General features: G+C 43.1%; 1 protein-coding gene across 1 annotated transcript in view; it reads left to right on the top strand.

Annotated features, from left to right (window-relative positions):
* Positions 1-20,840, top strand: part of LOC122643457 (telomerase reverse transcriptase-like) — a 51,939-nt gene that overhangs the window by 16,224 nt on the left and 14,875 nt on the right. The window contains exons 4-5 of the mRNA XM_043837076.1: positions 13,397-13,523; positions 14,196-14,340. Coding sequence (XP_043693011.1) covers positions 13,397-13,523; positions 14,196-14,340 — 272 coding nt within the window. The remainder of the gene's footprint in view (positions 1-13,396; positions 13,524-14,195; positions 14,341-20,840) is intronic.

Consider the following 20,840-nt stretch of genomic DNA (forward strand, 5'->3'; position numbering starts at 1 on the left):
ATGATCACTTAAGTTGTCACATGACCACTTAAACAAGTCACATGACCACTTAAGTGATCACGTGACCAATAATTACATAAAAAGCAAAACTAAGGAATTAAAACAGCTAATCCCGTATGCAACCTAATTACCCATATTTTAGGCCCATAAAAGTGGCCTATTACATAGAAAACCCATGGGATCAAAGGCCCAACATACATATAATCCAACCCTAGACTTATTTCTAAAGAAATAAGCCCATTTCGGTGATGAATCTGCATCACTAGGGTACCCACCAGCTGATTTGTGGTGGGATGTTGATCACCACTATTGACATGCTCTAATTGGTTTTCAAAGTCATCAAGGTGAATCCCTCCAGCCTCCAACTGTTAGCTGCATTCTAGGGTTGAGGGGAACAAATCCTTCATCAAAACAAACTTTTCTAATAGACTAATTGGAAGTTCATCCCTTCGCTATCAGTAAGTCTAAGTCAATAGTTACTTCCATTCATAATTGACATTCTCTCAAACTAAAGCTCCTACACAATTTGGTACAGGCAGAAGAATTCCTAATTCAAATATAAGCGTAAATCCAAATCCAACAAGTACCAGGAGTAAAATATCACACCCAAACAAAATCTATAGGATAATTTAAAAAACAACTCAAATTAACTCAGAGTTTAAAGAAACCGAGTATCCTCTTGACCCTATGGAGCATAAGATTCACAAAAGATTGGTTTCTTTTTCAAATCAAGGGTTGCGATTTCGCCACAGAAAATATCTGGGTTAATATACACAATTTAACCCATCCATACAAGAAGAAGATGAAACAACTATGAAATCAAAATAGAATACGCATAAGGAAGGTAAAACCCAATAAAAATAAGGAAAAGAAGAGGAATAAGCAGAGGAAGAAGAAGAAGAACAGGTCGCAGTTCTAACCTTCGGCTGTATTCAAGGATTTGTGAGATTAAGAAATTTCTTGTAATTGGATTTAGGGTTTCTGCAACAGCAAAATACAAGATTAGAAGAAGAAGATCACACAGCGTACTACGCATAAGGACAATAAAATCACAAGAAAAAGATGGAAAAGGAGAGGAAGAAGAAGAAGATGAAGAAGCAGAAGGCGGTGATGGCTTTTACCTGAGTTCGCCGACGATGTACAGTGGAGCTTCGATCGGGCTTGGAGAGGTTGGAAGATGTTCAATGGAGCTTTGATGGAACTTCGTTGGGTCTCCACGATCGATGGTGCTTGGAAATTATCGGGCACAACTTCTCTATTTTTTCCTCTTTTGTTTCAATGAAAACGTTTTAAAATTGGAGAAACAAGGTTTAAGTTGTTTCTCAAAATGGTGTTTTGGTTGTGTTTTTTTACCCGCTTTGTTTTTATAAAACGAAAAAACAGACCGGTGCATCCAACGGTAGCACAGAAAAACACCAGAAACAAAAAACAGAAGCGTTACCAAATGCGACATTAAGATCCCTTCTTCAAGGTGTTCTATATGCTACATGTACAGGTGGTTCCGTGTCCCCTCTCCCCCTGCGGTTGTTTATGTTAAACCTGGTGATTCTAATTGAAAACGAAACACTTTGCCATTGTTGAATAATGTAAACCAGAATACTGTGGGGGGTATTCTGGTCTTTTTGGTGTTTATTTTTATGTTTTTATGTTTTTTATGTACTGCCTAGCTATGTCAGCTATGGCAGGGGTATATTTGTCATGTGGATGTAATTTTTAAAGTTATAAATAATAGGCTTGGCTGATCGCAATCGATCATTCAAGCATTCTTCAGTTTCTGGTTTTGATAACATGGTATCAGAGCCATCTTCTCTGATCTAGGGTTTTTCAAAACCTTCCCCCTTCATTGTTCTTCTCTTCCATCTTCTCCATCAATTTCTTCTCTTTCTCTTCTTTCCTCTTCCTTGGTTCTCTCCATCCTTCAAGGGGCAGCACTAATGAGGTGATCCTATTATGATCTAAGTGCTGCCCTCCATCACACCTCAAATTTAATGCCCTAACTACAGATCACTATAGCTGCTGTGTTTTCTCTCTGCGATTTTTGGACTGCTAATTTTTGGAGATCGAACCTATAGACTTGGAAGGTTGATTGTTCACCTTGAAGAACCACTGGCAGGCCTCTGGACAGCATCTATCACAGCTGAATCATCACAAACTGAAGCCCTCAAGTTACAACCCCTCTTTTCCCTTTATCGATCTCAACTTCAAAACCCTGACACCTTATCGATCTTGGCTTTCTGACTGCTGTTTGAGGAGATTTTTTGAGGGATAATTCCTTGATTATACTGCTGCACTTGACCTGTCTTTCAGCCCCAATTGCTGCAGTTTTTTTTGAAGAGATGATTTTTCCAATTTAGAGGATCGATTTCTGCCTGGCTGAAATATGGGTGACTCAGAGATAACTTCGGCTACTTCTGGAGGAGATCAGACTAGGACTGATTTTCTTCCCTATGTTGCTGCCATTAAGCTTGATGGCACAAACTATTTAATTTGGGCCAGATCATTATCCTTGACCGTGGCTGGTAGGGGACTCACTGGCCATCTTACTGGCACCACCAAACAGCCTACTGAAGAAGGTGCTGCTCGTACTAAATGGGCTGCCAATGATGCAATGGTGATGTCCTTTGTTCTGAACTCCATGACCACTGACCTCTCTAGTCAGTATCTTCTCCTTGACACTGCTACTCAGATATGGACTGCTGTCAAGGGTACTTATGGTCGTTCAGGAAGTGGTGCTCAGGTTTATGAAATCAGGAAGGCACTTCAAAATACTACTCAGAAGGAGATGACTGTCACTAAATATTATGCTGCCCTCAAGTGTTTATGGCAGCAATTGGATCACTATGCTCGGTTTCAGCCTACTACTACTGCTGACATTGCTGCCTACCACACCTATGTAGATCAGTTTCGGGTCTATGACTTTCTAGCTGGCCTCAATGATGAGTATGATCCTATTCGGGTGCAAGTTCTTGGTCGGGTTCCTTTCCCCACTTTAGAGGAAACCTTTTCTTATGTGCACAGTGAAGAGACAAGGAGGGCTGCTATGATGATTACTCCTAAAGTTGAAAGATCAGCGTTACAGACTGCTGGCTCCACCCTGATACTTCTTCTGACAGTGTTGCTGCTACTGCTACAGTTAAGGAGCCTGTGAAGTGTGATCATTGCCACAAACCATATCACACTAAGGCTCAGTGTTGGAAACTACATGGGAAGCCTGCTGATTTTGAGGCCAAACGTGGTTGTGCTAAGTCTACAAACAAAGCCAATCACACTGAAAGTGTAGCTCTAGCTCCCACTACTGACATTGGTTTCTCCCAAGAAGAACTTCAAGTTCTCTGGCGTCTGTTGAACACATCCGCTGCCCCTACTACATCTGCTACCAATTCAGGTTCCTTCTTTGCCCGTACAGGTATTTCCTTTGCTGGTCATTGTGCATCAGTAGTTTCCACTCCTTGGATTATAGATTCCGGTGCTACTGATCACATGACAGGTTCCTCCAGTCTTTTTAACACATATTTTCCTGCTTCTGGTGAGGACAAAGTTAAAATTGCTGATGGGTCCCTCTCCTCCATATCCGGGAAAGGATCCATTGGCTGTTCCCCTTCTCTTACATTGTCATCTGTGTTGCATATTCCCAAGTTTACCATTAATCTTCTCTCCATTAGCAGTATCACCAAATCTCTAAAATGTAAAGTGACTTTTTTTCCCACTCATTGTGTTTTTCAGGAATTGGACTCGGGGAAGACGATTGGATCAGGTAAAGTGCATGGCGGATTGTACCTGCTTGATGGAGATCTTGCATCTACCCAAGCTTTACCTTCTAGGCTCTGTTCCCTAGCATCCTTCTCTTCTGAACTACACATATGACACTCTAGACTAGGACATCCCCCTTTAGGTACTTTATCTACTTTATTTCCAGCATTAAGTAATAATTGTAATAAGGAAGATTTTTTTTGTGAGCCTTGTGTCTTGGCTAAACAGATAGGTTCCAATTATCCAATTTCTAATAAAAGGTCATCTTCCTTATTTCATGTTGTTCATACTGATGTGTGGGGTCCTAGTAGAAAAATTTCTTTTTCGGGTCATCGGTGGTATGTAACCCATAGTTGTCACGGCGATCCAAGTCGGTGGAGGGGTGTCACGTCGATATATCGACATGTCGCCTGCCATGGCAACTCGACCATGTTTTATTTTTTATTTTCTCTATTTTTAATGTGTTAATAGATGTATACTCAAGCCATGTTTTATTTTTTCTCTATTGTTTCTCAAGTTTTAAGACGAAAATTCAGAAATCGAAGAAGAAATCGAACAGGGAAAGAAGAAATCGAAAGAAATCGAAGAGGGAAAGAAGACAGGAAGAAGAAATCGAAGAGGGAAAGAAGACAGGAAGAAATCGAAGAGGGAAAGAAGAAATCGAAAGAAATTGAAGAGGGAAAGAAGAAATCGAAGACAAGAAGAAGAAATCGAAGAGGGAAAGAGAGACAGGAAGAAGAAATCAAAGAGGGTCGCCATGGCGTAGGTCGCCATGCAACCCTCTCCAGCGCCAGGACACCATGACAACTATGATGTAACCTTTATTGACTGCTATTCTAGGTTCACTTGGGTCTACCTTATGCACATAAAAAATGAAGTATTTTCTTGTTTTCAGCACTTTCACCAGTTGGTTAAAACCCAATTTAATGCCACTATTCAGATTTTGAGGAGTGATAATGGGACAGAGTATATGGAAGGTTAGTTCAAAAAATACTTGGCTGCCCATGGAATCCTCCATCAAACCAGCTGTGTTGATACTCCAGCCCAAAATGGTGTGGCTGAGAGGAAGAACCGCCACCTCTTGGAGGTAGCTAGAGCTCTTCTGTTTGCTCGCAATGTCCCTTCCGTTTATTGGGGGGATGCTGCCCTTATTGCAGCCTATTTAATTAATAGGCTGCCCAGTCGGGTCCTTAACTCTAGACCCCTTGTTGAGCTATTACTTGGCTCTTCCTCCTTTATAGTCCCCCCTAAGGGTTTTGGCTGCGTTTGTTATGCCAGGGATACAAGGTCCCCTGGTAAACTTGACCCACATAGTCTCCGCTGCATTTTCTTAGGGTACTCTGTTACACAAAAGGGGTACAAGTGCTATTACCCTCCATCCCACCGGACTTTTGTCAGTATGGGTGTCGTGTTTCATGAGAGTTTCATACTATGTGTCCCCACCGCTTCAGGGGGAGAGTGTTAGTGAAGATGTGCTGATTATAGACTCTGCACCTCCACTCCAGTCTGTTTACAATGAGTCTGAACCAGTTCGGCCAGCTCTTAGTACTTCACCTGAGACTGCTCCTATTACCCCCTGAGTCAGGGGGAGAGATTCCTATTCAGGGGGAGCAAACTACCCCAGTCCAGACTCCTGTCCAAAGGACTATTAGTAAATTTCAGAGGAGGATTGATGCTAGTAACATGAAGACCTATGCAAGGAAACATAAGTAGGTTCAATCAACTGTTGCTCCAGTACCCATCCAATTGCCGAACCTGGATCCAGAACCTGCCTCTCCACCTGGTAATGTTCCTTCTCCTGAGTTACCTATTGCTCTTCGCAAAGGTGTCAGGACTTGCACTCAGCATCCCATATCTCATGTTGTTTCTTATGATTCCCTTTCCCCATCCTTTCGTGCTTTTGTTTCTTCTCTTTCTTTTGTTCGTATTCCTAACAATTGGCAGGAAGCTCTATCAGATGGAAAGTGGAAGGCAACAATGATGGAAGAAATGGAGGCTTTGAAGAAAAATAACACATGGGAGCTTGTGGTCCTTCCACCTGGGAAGAAAACCATTGGATGTAAATGGGTGTTTGTGGTGAAACAGAAGGTGGATGACACTGTGGATAGGTATAAGGCACGGCTCGTGGCCAAGGGGTTCACTTAGACATACGGCATTGATTACCAGGAAACCTTTGCACCCGTTGCGAAGTTAAATACTGTTCGTGTGTTGTTATCATGTGCAGTCAACCTTGGATGGGATTTGCAGCAGCTAGATGTCAAAAATGCCTTCCTAAATGGAGCACTGGAGGAGGAGGTGTATATGGACATTCCACCAGGGTTCTCTTGTGACAGAAATAAAGGAAAAGTGTATAGGCTGAAGCAGTCACCTCGAGCTTGGTTTGGTCGATTCCACAAGGCCATGATTTCTGTGGGCTATAAGCAGAGTAATGCTGATCACACACTCTTTATCAAGAGGGTTGGTGAAAAACTCACTGTTCTTATAGTCTACGTTGATGACATAGTGATTACTGGCAATGATGGTGATGAGATCAGACGGTTGAAGACCTTCCTTGGCCAAGAATTTGAGACTAAGGATCTAGGGAAATTAAGATACTTCCTTAGGATTGAAGTGGCCAGATCTTCTAAAGGCATATTTCTCTCCCAAAGAAAGTATGTCCTAGACTTGTTGGCTGAAACAGGGTTGTTAGGCTGCCATCCTTCAGATACTCCTATGGATCCCACTGTTCGGCTCAAGGAAAATGAGGGTGAGCCTGTTGATAAAGGCCGGTACCAAAGACTTGTAGGGAAGCTGATTTATCTTTCACACACTCGTCCTGACATACACTTCTCATATGGAGGCTGTTCTTCGTATTTTGCACTATTTGAAGTCAGCTCCTGGAAAAGGCATTCTTTTGTCTGCACATGGTCACCTACAGATAGAGGCATACACCGATGCTGATTGGACTGGTTCTGTAGATTGCAAGTCTATTTCTGGGTATTGCTCCTTTGTAGGTGGAAATCTTGTCACATGGCGTAGCAAGAAGCAAAATGTAGTTGCTCGTTCTAGTGCCGAAGCTGAGTTTCGAGCTATGGCACAAGGTATTTGTGAGTTACTTTCACTTAAAGGTTTGCTACAAGATCTTGGTATTCCTATTCGCCTTCCTATAATGTTGTACTGTGACAACAAGGCTGCGATCAACATAGCACACAACCCAGTACAACATGATCGTACCAAGTATGTTGAGGTGGATAGGCATTTCATCAAGGAGAAGTTAGAAGATGGGCAGATCTGTATTCCCTTTATGACGTCTGCTGATCAGCTTGTTGATGTCTTCACCAAGGGGCTGCCTGGAAAGTTATTTCATCCTAATCTAGTCAAGTTAGGCATGATCGACATCTTTGCTCCAACTTGAGGGGGAGTGTTGAATAATGTAAACCAGAATACCGTGGGGGGTATTCTGGTCTTTTTGGTGTTTATTTTTATGTTTTTTTTGTTTTGTATGTACTGCCTAGCTATGTCGGCTATGGCAGGGGTATATTTGTCATGTGGATGTAATTTTTAAAGCTATATATAATAGGCTTGGCTGATCACAATCAATCATTCAAGCATTCTTCAGTTTCTGGTTTTGATAACAGTCATTTGTAGAAGTGATGAGTAATGATAGTTTTTTCTAGTAAAATTCTTGTCTTTTTATGTCTTTGTATGGGGGAGTGTTAGAATATATGGGCCAGAATACCGTAGGGGTATTCTAGTCCTTTTTCCCACTTTATCTCCCACTTTCTCCCTCTTTATTTTCTGTTTTTATTATTCTGTAATTTGCCTTTTATTTCTGTATTTTTCCCCTTGTCGATCTCTATTAGAATAGACAAGGGGAGCACTCCTAGTTTGACTAGGAGTGTGCATTCCTAGTTGTTTCTATTTCTGTTATTAGCACTTCTACTTTGATTAGGAGTTGTACTCTTTGATTCTATTACTATAAATAAAAGGGCTAAGTGATAGGATTAATTACTTAAGTATTAATCAACTAGTTGTTCTCTCAACATGGTATCACAGCTACGAATTGATCTAACCTAAATTTTTTTTTTCCCACCCTCCCATCGTGGTCTCTTCTCTTTCCCCTCTCTCTTGATCTCTTTTCTCTTCCTTCTCCTTGCTTCTTCTCCTTCTCTGAGGGCAGCACTACAGAGGTGATCTTATGATCTAGTTGCTGCCCCTTCGCACCTCTTTTTTTTCCTAATTCATGACCTAATTTTCCTGTTCGATGGCAGCTGCTGGTTCCCTCTTGCTGAAATTGGAGCTTCCATATTTTATTGCAGATTAGGCCTGAGTTTATTGGGACTGCTTCTCCCTATATTGGAGCACTTCTGCGACACTGGACTGCTGTTTTCCAGCCTCATATTGGAACTGTAGACCCCTTCTCCCATTCGATCTCTTATTTTCAGGGTTTTCCTACAACAAAACCCTGAGCCTTATCGATATTGGGATTGGGGCTGATTACAGTTGCTGTTTGTTTTTGGTTTTATTCTTCATCAAAGGCATACCCTGCAGGCTCTTGGACTGATTCACCTGGCTTCATCTGCAGCATAGTTTTGGTTTACTCTCCCCCCATCGATTGCTTTTTTTTTTTGGGTTTCTTCCAAACCCTAACTTAATCAATATTGGGGAGGGCTCCTTGTTTGCTGCTGGTTTTTTGGGTGGTGTGTTTTCCATCCCTGGTTTGGCTTCTTCAGTGGCTTTCTCTGCTGATCAGCTCCTCTACGCACTATGGGTGACTCCACCGATATCTCCACCGCCACATCGATCAGGTTACCAATGACAAGTCTGATTTTCGTGATCTCCACCCTAACCCTATCAAGTTAGACGGCAGCAACTATCTTCTATGGTCTCGATCAGCCTCTTTTGCTATTGCTGGTCGTGGCCTCACTGATTATATTGATGGGATTATTCCTATGCCGACTACCCCTGGTGCTGCCCGGACTAAATGGCTAGCCCACAATGGTCTTCTTATGTCCTATTTGGTTGGTTCTATGACTTCAGATCTTGCACAGGGTTTTCTTTTACTTGATACGGCTTCTCAGATTTGGGCAGCATGTAAGGAGACATATGGGCAGCTTGGTAATGATGCTCAGGTTTATGAGCTTCGTAAGAAGGTTCTTCATACTACTCAAGGGGACCTAACTGTGTCTAAATATTATGCCACTCTCCGCAGCCTCTGGCAGCAATTGGACCATTTTTCAGATTATCACCTTGATACCGCTGCCAACATAGTTGCATATAAGAAGCATGTTGACAAGATTCGGGTTTATGACTTCTTGGTTGGGTTGAATGTTGAATATGACCAGATACGTGTTCAGGTGTTGGGCCATTCACCTTTTCCCACACTTGAACAATCCTATGCCCTGGTCTCTTTAGAAGAAAACCGCAGGGCTGCTATGTTACATCCCCCTGTTTCGGATAGATCAGCTCTCCAGACTGCTGCCCCGGCTACTGCTGCCCCTATTGGTACGTTATCTGTTGGTCGTTCTACTTCCAGTCCTATTACATGTGACCACTGTCACAAGCCTTATCACACCAGGGACAAATGCTGGAAGCTTCATGGGAAACCGGCTGACTTTGAAGCCAAGCGGGCTGCCAAGAAAAAACCTAAGAGCAAGGCACATCAATCTGAATCTGTTGCTACAGCCCCAGCTACAGACATTGGTCTATCCCAGGATGATCTACAGGCTTTCCTACGTGTACTAAGGTCTTCTGCTGCTGCGGCCTCTACTACTTCCGCTGCTACTGCCAATTCCTCGGTTCCTTCAGGTTCTTATTTTGCCCGGTCAGGTATCCCTTCTGGTGGTCATTGTGCTTCTGTAGCTTCCCATCCCTAGATAATTGATTCCGGAGCTACGGATCACATGACTGGCTCTTCTAGCTTATTTTATAGATACTCTCCCACTTCTGGGAAAGACAAGGTCAAAGTGGCTGATGGTTCCCTTTCCTCTATCTCTGGAAAAGGGATCATCAACTGCACTTCAAACCTCCCTTTGTCTTCTGTTTTACATAACCCTAATTTTACTACTAACCTCCTTTCCATTAGTAGTATTACTCATGATCTTAACTGCAATGTAACCTTTTTTCCTTCCCATTATGTTTTTCAGGATCTGGCGTCTGGGAAGACGATTGGATTGGGTAAAGTTCACGGTGGGCTGTATCTGCTTGATGATGGTCATCTCTCTCCACCGGTAACTTCTCCACTACATCAGAACTCCTTGGTCTCTTCTGAACTTTACCAATGGCACTCTAGATTAGGTCACCCTCCATTAGGAATTTTAGCACATTTATTTCCTTCTTTAGTCACCAAATGTAATAAGGATAACTCTTTTTGTGAGGCTTGTGTTCTGGCCAAACAGACACTTGCAACTTTTTCTTTATCAAATAAAAGGAGTTCTTCTTGTTTTAATTTGGTGCATTCGGATGTTTGGGGACCTAGTCGTAAGACCTCTATTTCTGGCCACCGTTGGTTTGTCTCATTTATTGATTGTCATTCTCGTAATACTTGGATTTTTCTTCTTCAGTCTAAAAACCAAGTTTTTTCTTGCTTTCAACATTTTCATAAAATGGTCCAGACCGAATTCCAGGCCACTCTTAAGGTTTTACGGAGTGATAATGGCAATCGAATATAAAGAATCCCAATTTCAACAAGACTTCTGATCATGGGATTATACATCAGACTAGTTGTGTTGATACCCCAGCCCAAAATGGTGTGGCTGAAAGAAAGAATCGCCACTTGTTGGAAGTGGCCAGAGCTTTAATGTTTGCTCGCCATGTTCCATCCCAATATTGGGGTGATCTGTTCTCACTGCACTTACCTTATTAATAGGTTACCTTCACGGGTTACGGATTCCCGTAGCCCCGCTGACCTTTTACTTGGTGATTCCTCTTTTGTGGTCCCTCCCAAGGTCTTTGGTTGTGTCTGTTATGCTAGGGATACTCATTCCCCTGGCAAACTTGAACCCCGGGGGTTGAGGTGTATTTTTTTGGGTTATTCTCCAACCCAGAAAGGTTACAAGTGTTACCACCCTCCTACCCGCCGTACTATGGTCAGTATGGATGTGGTTTTCCATGAAACCCTTTCCTATTATTCTTCCCCGTCTCTTCAGGGGGAACACTCTAGTGAAGATGTGGTTCATCCTCTTGGGTTTCCCTTCCCAGCATCACCTATAGCCATCAACCAGCCTCCCATAACTGCTGTCCAGCCTCGCGAGGCTGCTGTCCAGCCTCTCGAGGTTGCTGTCCAGCCTCCCATGGCTGCTGCCCAGCCTCCCGAGGCTGCTGTCCCTTCACCTGGGGGGATTCCAATACAAGGGGAGACCTTGGAAATAGGTGGTGGTAATGTTCCTACTCAGGGGGAGCTGACTCCAGTACAGAGGACCATTCGTAACTTTTCCACCATTCTCACTTATAACCGGAGATGTTCTAACAGAGGCAGAATCGTCCCATGCAAGCACCGATACCCATCCGAGCTTGCCGCCTCAGGATCCTGATCCTCCTCCTGGTGAGCCCTCCTCTTCTGATCTACCCATCGCACATCGCAAAGGTACCAGGACCTGCACTTTACATCCTATTTCCCGTTTTGTTTCTTATAGTTCTCTTTCTCCTTCTTTTCGTACTTTTGTTTCCTCCCTTTCTTCTGTTTCCATTCCTAAAAATTGGCAGGAAGCATCTACAGATGGGAAGTGGAAGGCAGCAATGTTGGAAGAAATGAGAGCATTGAACAAAAACAATACGTGGGATCTTGTAGCTCTTCCTCCAGGGAAAAAACCAGTGAGTTGTAAATGGGTGTTTGTGGTCAAGCAGAAGGCAGATGGTACAGTGGATCGGTACAAAGCACGTCTAGTTGCTAAAGGCTTCACTCAGACATATGGTATTGACTACCAGGAGACTTTCGCACTGATAGCAAAACTCAATCTTGTCGGGGTATTGCTATCTTTGTCTTGTGAACCTTGGATGGGATCTTGGCGATTGGATGTGAAGAATGCCTTCCTCCATGGTGAACTAAGAGAAGAGGTATATATGGACATTCCTCCAGGTTTTTCAAGTCCTGCTACCAAGGGTAAGGTTTGTCAACTGAAGAGTGCACTCTATGGCTTGAAGCAGTCACTAAGAGCTTGGTTCGGTAGATTTCACAGGGCTATGCTTTCAGTGGGCTACCAGCAAAGCAATGCTGATCATACCTTGTTCATCAAATGTATGGGTGATAGGGTTACTCTCCTCATAGTTTATGTTGATGATATTGTAGTTACCGGCAATGATGGTGATGAGATAAAAAGGTTGAAGCTGTTTCTTGGCCGTGAGTTTGAAATTAAGGATCTGGGGACTCTAAAATATTTTCTAGGGATAGAGGTTGCTCGCTCTTCAAAGGGCATATTTCTGTCTCAGAGAAAGTATGTCTTGGATCTACTATCTGAAACTGGGCTGCTAGGGTGTCATCCTTCAGACACTCCCATAGAAGCTACGACAAGACTCAAGGAGAAAGAAGGCACACCAGTTGACAAAGGTCGTTATCAGCGGTTGGTCGGCAAACTTATCTACCTATCTCACACTCGGCCAAACATTGCCATTACAGTTAGTATGGTCAGCCAGTTTATGCATGACCCTTATTCTTCTCATATGGAGGTGGTTCTTCGCATCTTACGATACTTGAAGTCTGCTCCGGGACAAGGAATTCTTTTATCTTCCAATGGTCATCTGAAGGTTGAAGCATACACTGATGCAGATTGGGCTTGTTCATGTGATCGGAAGTCCATCTCTGGATATTGCTCTTTTGTAGGAGGTAACCTCGTCACCTGGCGTAGTAAGAAACAGAATGTGGTGGCTAGGTCCAGTGCTGAGGCTGAATTCCGTGCAATGGCGCATGGCATCTGTGAATTGTTGTGGCTTATAGGGTTGTTGCAAGATATTGGGGTTGCTGTACAACTTCCAATGATGTTATATTGTGACAATAAGGCTGCCATAAGCATCGCTCATAATCCTGTCCAACTTGATCGTACAAAACATGTGGAGGTAGACCGACATTTCATCAAGGAGAAACTTGAAGCTGGACTAATCTGTGTTCCCTATGTGAAGTCTACTGATTAACTGGCTGATGTGTTCACAAAGGGTCTGAGTGGCAAAGTGTTTCGTCCTTTTCTAGCCAAGTTGGGCATGTGCGACATCTTTGCACCAACTTGAGGGGGAGTGTTAGAATATATGGGCCAGAATACCGTAGGGGTATTCTGGTCGTTTTTCTCACTTTATCTCCCACTTTCTCCCTCTTTATTTTTTGTTTTTATTATTCTGTAATTTGCCTTTTATTTCTGTATTTTTCCCTTTGTCGATCTCTATTAGAATAGACAAGGGGAGCACTCCTAGTTTGACTAGGAGTGTGCATTCCTAGTTGTTTCTATTTCTGTTATTAGCACTCCTACTTTGATTAGGCGTTGTACTCTTTGATTCTATTACTATAAATAAAAGGGCTAAGCGATAGGATTAATTACTTAAGTATTAATCAACTAGTTGTTCTCTCAACAGTCTTTCTATGCCTTTGTTTGGTCTACAGTTTTATCTGGGAAATATTGTCATTACACTTAATTTTTTTTTTTGCTGCTGATAGTTTTCCACTGATGTGGCCGATTTACAGATTACATCACAGTGCTTTAGTTGTTTGATGTTGCAAGCACCAAGGAAAGACCCAAAGGGTGCTAAAATCAACAAGCAACTAATGTTTTATAAATCGGGGTGCTCGTTATCATTTCTTCCAAGAAACCGTATCCTTTCTCCTTTATCTCTAAATCTTTGGGTCATGTTTACATTGCTGATGCTCTTAGTACATTCTTTTAATTTTATAATTACAGAGAAGTATGATTTTTGTTCCAACTTCTCCAATGACAATGAATCTGTCAAGGTTTTCATGCTCATACATGAGTTTACATATCTTAGACCATATCAGAGCAGTAAAAGAGCCTGCTGTGAAACAATGGTATCTATTCTCTTCACCCACTCAACAGGGGGAAAAAAAAAGAAGAAGCACAATAAAACCTGCCACCGTGAACCATTCTTCCCTTCTTTTGTACCCCTCCCAAGCGGATTTAGTGCTAAAAGCTCCAATCTCTGCCTGTGAGGATGGGGATGGTTTGCTTCTGAGCTGAATTTAAATTTGGATTTCTTGCCTTTTTTTAATGTAACAATGAATGAGAAATTATACTTCCGTATCTATCAGTCAACTATTTCCACATCAATACTGTTTAAAATGTTGAAAGCTTTCTTCAGCCTTTGAAATATTGGATTACAATATTATTTCAAACTTTGTGTTTTTTGTTTCCCTCCTTGTGGTCGTCCTTTTACCTTTTTAATTCATGCTCAGGTTATTGTTGCTTAGTTCAGTTTTATGATACCATTAGACCCTGTTGCTATTTTTTTCCTTTACCAGTAATCTTCAGATATATTAAATACATTGAGGGCTAATGATGCTGGTGCGGTTGTCCTTATGAGGGATATCTTTGGCTTATCTGGGGAAAGTTTAAGTTCTCAGTCTATGTCATGCTTCCAAGGCAGTGGTCGTTGTCTTATTGGTTCTGCATGTTTGTAAGTATCTGTTCTAGAGTTGTTCCTGGTCATTGCAGAAGTTGTATATTGTCATGGCTTGACCACATGTTCAAGTAGCAGTTCTTTCTTTTGCTAAGATAGTGGTCCTGTTTTGCACTTTAATCATTATCGGTTACTGTCATGTGGTAATTTACGGACTTTATACGCGGAGCCGAGGTGTCCCAAAAGTAATGACACATGACAGTTGCTTGAGATGGTTTAGTCATGTAGTGTTGGGGAATTGATGCTTTCACCTTGAAGAAGAATAATGGTGATGGTTGAATGCTCTAGAGAGAGATGAGGTGGTGCAGATGACAAAGAAAATTCACTTCAACCGCAAGTGATAAGTGAGACAATAAAATAAACGCAATAACAGCAGCAACCACAAATTTGTGATATCGCAGGTAAGCTTGTGTTTGGGACCCGCTATCTCTCACATTTGGATGGAGCAGAATCTTCGAAGATGGACCTCCAATTCCCGTTCTCTCGATATGATTTGGAAAGCCATCTTCTTCGATGTTAGCTCCAGACTTCACTTAGTACCCCATGGTTCACTTATTGATTTCCCAAGGAACAGGTGCATTGTTGTTTCTTGGGGTTTTCTTGTTTCTCTTTTTCAGCCTCCTGCTCCTTCCTCCTAGGGCTTGAGGCTTTGTATAACTCCCCCCCCCCCTTTTTCTCTTCTTTCCTATCCTGGGTATTCCTCTCTCCCCCCTTTTCTTCTCCTTCTTGGGGTTTTGGTAATGAATTATTTATTCATCCAAAAAAAAAAAAAATTATACTATTCCCTTACAAGAAAAGTTCAGTAGAGACTAGTTCAAACTGGATCAGAGAACTGAGAATATAAACCAGAAAACTTATAACTCAGGACATGCCAAAATCCTAGTTAGAGTGGTCTTCCTATAATAGAATGGGCCTGCAGATTTTGAAGAAATTCTTGCCATAGTTGTCATGGCGATTAGGCGAGTCTAGGTGCTGAGAACCTGCTTGGACGCCTAGTTGTCATTTAGGTGCGGGTCTGGCAGGCACTTATTTTTTTGGGTGAATAATAAAATAATTCATTACCAAAGGAATAGAAAGTGGGGAGGGGGGGAGAGAGCGTACAAGGGCACAAGGCCACAAGGCCACAAACCAATTACAAGGCCCACCTGGGAGGAGGCTAAGCCTGTAAGAAACAAAGCCCAAAGGGCAAAACCCAGCTAAGAAAGGCCAAGAAACACAAAAGCCCACAATAAATACAAAAGCCCACAATTAATACAAAAGCCCGCAAGAGCTAAGAAGCCCAACAGAGAGAGAAGGGCAGCCAAGTCATTTCCAGGTAGGGAACCAAAAACCCTAAACTAACTATCTTATCTCATCTTGGACCAGCCGCCGAGGGGAGCATCGCCGGAGCCAGCAAACAGCCGCTGCAAAGGGGCGCTGGCCATGTGGAGGACCACAACCAAGCTTGAAGCAGGCCAAGCGTAGGTGACAGCCACGTTGGAGAGGCACCGGCCTTGCAGAGGGCAATGGCGAAGCGGCTGCCGGCCGAGCATAGGTTGCAGAAGGCAGGCTATGCAGCTGGTAGAAGCACGGTGTTAGCTGAGCAAGCCAGGCGAATCAGACAGAAGACTGACCGAGAAGAGCCCGCGACCAAGCAGCTGCAGTCCAAAGGGCAAGCGACGAGCAGCAACTGAGAGCTCCGGCGATGAAGAGCGCCTAGCAAGAGAGAGAGAAAGCAAGCAGGGCCAAAGGCGAAGGAACAAGTCATCAGACCAAGCAAAGAAGGCAACCTGCAAAAGAGACGACCCAGCAAAGAGCAGTTGACGGAGACGAAAGCCCACGGAGCATCGTGACCAGGAGAGACCCCAACGAGTCTGAAACAGACCTAGCGGGAGGGTGGCTTGCAGGTCAGCAACCCAGGCGAGACAGACGACGACGAAACAACCAACCAAGCGGGCGGTCGACAAGCAGGGCTGCAGACAAACAAGGGAAAAGACGACTAGCACTTCGCGGGTCCGAACGATGAGACCAAGAACAAAACCCCAAAGAAGAAGGGAAGAAAGAGAAGGAAGAAGAAAGGAAAGGAGAGGAGTCAAAGATGAAGGGGAAAGGAGGAAGAAAGGAAGGGCGAGAGGGAAGGAGAAGGAGAAGGGGGAAGAAGGGGGGAGGAGTAGCCTAGCCGTGAGGCCGGGCTGCTCCTCAGCGGCGTCGCAGGGTTTTTTCTTCTGTCGATAGGTTTTTTTCTTTTGAAACGGTTCAATAATGATTATAGGGGTATTAGTCGTAAGTATTTTAGGAATGTGCACAGTTATGTGTTACAGTGAAGAAAGAGACTAACATGTAAATGAAACAAAATTCGAGGGCAGATTGGTAAAATAAGATATCATTCCTAATATGCACTTGAAAGAGCCTAAGATTTCCATTGTCAAGATTTGGGAGTTGGGACGAGAGGCTCCAGTATCTGATATACCCAGTGTATCACTGCGAGGGGTGTGAGTCAGTGATGCCTATAAATAACCCCTCACAATGTATCTCAAGTGCACTCTCGTCAAATAACATCTGAAAACAAAAAGCACAAACCATAAGCACACAACAATTTATGTGGTTCACCCGTAGGCTATGTTCACAGTGCAATGACCACTTGAGCTCCGACTCAAAAGGTGGCCTGTTGTATTTGTACAATACAGTAACATAATTCCACTAGCACCCACTAGTGAGGAGTGCCGAACCTTGACACAATTTAACACAACACCCACTTTGTCTGGAGCAACAACCCCAACTACACTTGTCACGCTCCAACAACAACAACAACAACATAATAATAATAATAATAATAACAATAATAATAGTATTATTATTATTATTATAGTAATAGGTTTAGGTTTAGGTTTAGGTTTACAATGAAAATACGTAATGGCTGTGGGTGAAAATACATAATGTCTACCCGCAGCCCATGAGTAAACTTAAAAATGACAAAATTAAAACATAAATATACTTCGTATCCAATCGGATACAATCACCACAACAACCTTCTAATCAGTTTCGGCTACTCATATCAATCCTCACACATACAATTAATCAATCAAGCTGCCGTCGAGTTGCTTGACTTGATCCAGCTCCACATAAATAAATGAGCTCGCGACTATAGCGCCCGAACTTGCTGTACCTTCTTTGATCTACTACAATTCTGATATACTTTCTGAGCACCTTCTCTTTCACAATTAACAAGAGCAAGGGTAAAAAATCTGAAACCTGCAACAGATCAGCCAGAAATCAAATCAGAAAATACCATAATATCATATCCAATTCCCAAATTTTCTGAAATCGAACTTGCACATAACAAGAACATCCGGCTCTCTAATCTTCTTTCTCCTTCAATCTACTGCAACTTCTTAAAAAGGAAACTTCATGAACATGATTGCAGTAGCAACAGTGAGTGTCCTCTTCCTCTCTTCAGATAGATCACCATGAAAGCATATAGTAAGAACTCCAAGAAGAGATGCAGCAGTCAAGGATTCTCTTATCTTCTTTTTGAGACTACTAAATAAAATCTCATATATATTTTTCAGATTTCCTTTTTGCAATTCAAACACTTCAGACTTGGACAACAAGCAAACAGTTAAAACTTGGGCAACAAGAAACCACTTCTAATTTTGTTGCCCAGAATTTTCATTACAACATATATGATGAGATTCTTCTAATGGATTGCCAACTCATCACTGCTGCCCGAAACTTCATTTTTCTGTACTGCCAAGATTTATCAACTTCCAACATATTGCATTCTTCTAACAACTTGCCAACTCATCACTGCTGCCAGAAACTGAGGTCAAAGGTGGATAGAAGGGCAGACCCAATGAGATTTTTGTTTTGGAACTTTATCGTATTTGACCTTTTACTGCTTTGTGCATTGATGGGAAAACAGTCGTATCTCCTTCATCGGATGTTGGAATGACTTGAGCCTCTTGCCACCTGAAAGAGGACTCGTAGCTCTACATATTTCATGTTTTGAGCTACTGCAGAATCTGCTAAACCACCTCGAAATTCCCTTAAAGACACTCCATATGCAAAACAGGAATTCTGGGCACAGCTTTGGTATGGACATTTAAAACGATTTCTCCCTCGACCAAACTCCAATGAGGCAAGACTTGAAGCATTTGAATCTCCATTCAATGGGTTAGAGTCTCTTAGTTTTGAGCTTCAACTAATTCTCCACCGAAGACAACTCAAAACACTCATGAAGGTACTGCTCACTGCAGAGATGACAGTCCAGCTCCCTCATACAGCTGCTTGTAACATCCATGGTAATTGCAACATCACCATAGCTTCTGGTCTTGTTGCCATCGCGGAATCCATAGCAGTCTAACACTCGACAACCAGCAGACTCTCCATCTATGCGAATTCTCAAGCTGTCTAGCTGCTGCTTTGACACCCTTGCCCACAGCATCTCTTGCTCTGCTGACTTAATTTGTTGACAAAAATGACAGTAACACTTGCTGGTGTGGCCAACAGTATTGACTTACAGCAGTGAGGCTGCGACATCGATTTGCAGTGGTAGGATGGTGCTAGTGACCGAGTACGTCGGATCTATGGAATTTTGGTTGACTTCCTTTAGGGCAGGTCGGAGTGGGGCAAACGTAGGCATTGGGTGAGTTGGCAAAAGGATTGTAGGCCGTTGGAGGAGGGGGGTTTGGGGATCAGGCTGTTGGAGGAGGTTGGCCTCTTTCTTAGGCTAAAAGGCCTCTGGAGAGTCATGTCTGAGCGCTCCCTTTGGAGTGATTTTTTCGAGGCAAAGTTGCTGAAAAACTGCCATCTTGCTTTGGCGTTGCCTAATGGTGTGGGCTCTAAATCTTGGCGAAATGCTTTGGCATGTAAGGAGGTTCTTCTAACCAACTCTAGGTGGTTGATTGGCACAGGTGATGTTCTCTTCTGGCTGGATGATCGCTTAGGGATGGGGCCGTTGATTGATTATATGGACAAATGCCCTACAGGCTGGCACTGCTCTCTGTGTGAAGGATGTACTGGGAGTGAATGGCTCATGGAACCAGAATATTTTACTCCAAATTGACTCTGATGGAGTAAGGCAGGGTGTTCTAGCGGGTAATTTCACCCTTTCTCGCAATGAGGACCGGCTGGTTTGGACCCCCCTCTAGCGAAGGTCGATTCTCAATGAAGTCCATTTGGAATGCGGTGAGGTGTCGCTCGCCAATGGTTCCCTACACCAGATGAATTTGGAATCAAACCCTGCCAACAAAGATTGCTTTCTTCACTTGGTAACTCTTTAATGGGTTGATTCCTACGGATTATTCTTTGATGGCAATTGGTATCCCTCTGGTGTCTAAGTGCAACTGTTGCGGAGGCCAAGGAGTGAATTCACAAATCACTGCCTTGTGTCTGATAGGATGGCTGCCAAGGTGTGGAGTTTCTTCTCAGGGATTGTTGATGTAGTGGTGGTCCATGCCCAGGATGTCAGAAGCCGCCTATTGCTTTGGCAAGAGTCTGCAAGCTGCAAGAATCTCAATGACTTCATTGCAGGGTTCTTGCCTTCTTTGATAGTTTGGAAACTTTGGAAGGAGAAGTGCAACAGAAGGCATGAGGAGAGGATGCGGTCGGCAACAGGTATCATTGAGTGCATTAAGGTTTGGGTGAACCGCCTTCCGTTGCCCCCCAAGATTGGCAATGCTTCATCGGTTAGAGGTGGGCAGATTCTTCGTGTTCTTGGGATCTCGCCCCCCCTAGGCCGTCTCGTCCCCTCCCTGTTGTTTGGTGCCCGCCGTTTGTGTCGATTAAATTGAATGTGGACGGTGCATGTAGAGGGAACCCGGGACTCGGTGGAGGGGGTGGAGTTATAAGGGGCAGGGAGGGTTGCTTTTTGGCGGCCTTTGCTAACTTCTATGGTGCCTGCCGAATTCTATTGCTGAACTTCATGCGTTGAGGGATGGCTTAAAGTTATGCTGTGACTTAGGCCTATCTGGGGTTGTGGTTAACTTTGATTCACTCACCACCGTGAACATGGCTGGGTTAAAGAGATGTAATCTATGGAGGGGCTGGTACTGGTTCCAGGAAGCTCTGGAGTTGATTGGATTGGTCAGCCCTTGTATTTCTTCTGCTTTTAGGGAGAGTAGTAGGGCTACTGATTGGCTGGCTAACAATGCTTGCAAGGTAGGGTCTTCCACCACTTTTCAGCAGGACAATTTGCCTCTGGGTGAAATCCAACGTATCATTCGGGAGGACAGGGCTGGTTTGGCAGTTCTCTGGTTATAACTCCCATATTAGTGTGTTTATCCCTTGCTTTTGGGCTACGGGTAAGGTGGCATGTCCCCCCTTTGTATTCATTCATTCTTTTTGGAAATAAATAAAATCCTAGGGGCTGGCCTGGGTCCCAATTAATATTCAGGTTAAAAAGAAAAAAGAAGTTACAAGATGTTTAATGGCTAGTGATAATAAGTACTGTAGTTAACAAAATTTCTACAACCATCGAGTAACTACCAAAAGGAGTATAACATAATTGTTTATACAAT

This window comes from Telopea speciosissima, chromosome 10 (genome assembly GCF_018873765.1).
Source record: "Telopea speciosissima isolate NSW1024214 ecotype Mountain lineage chromosome 10, Tspe_v1, whole genome shotgun sequence".
NCBI lineage: Eukaryota > Viridiplantae > Streptophyta > Magnoliopsida > Proteales > Proteaceae > Telopea > Telopea speciosissima.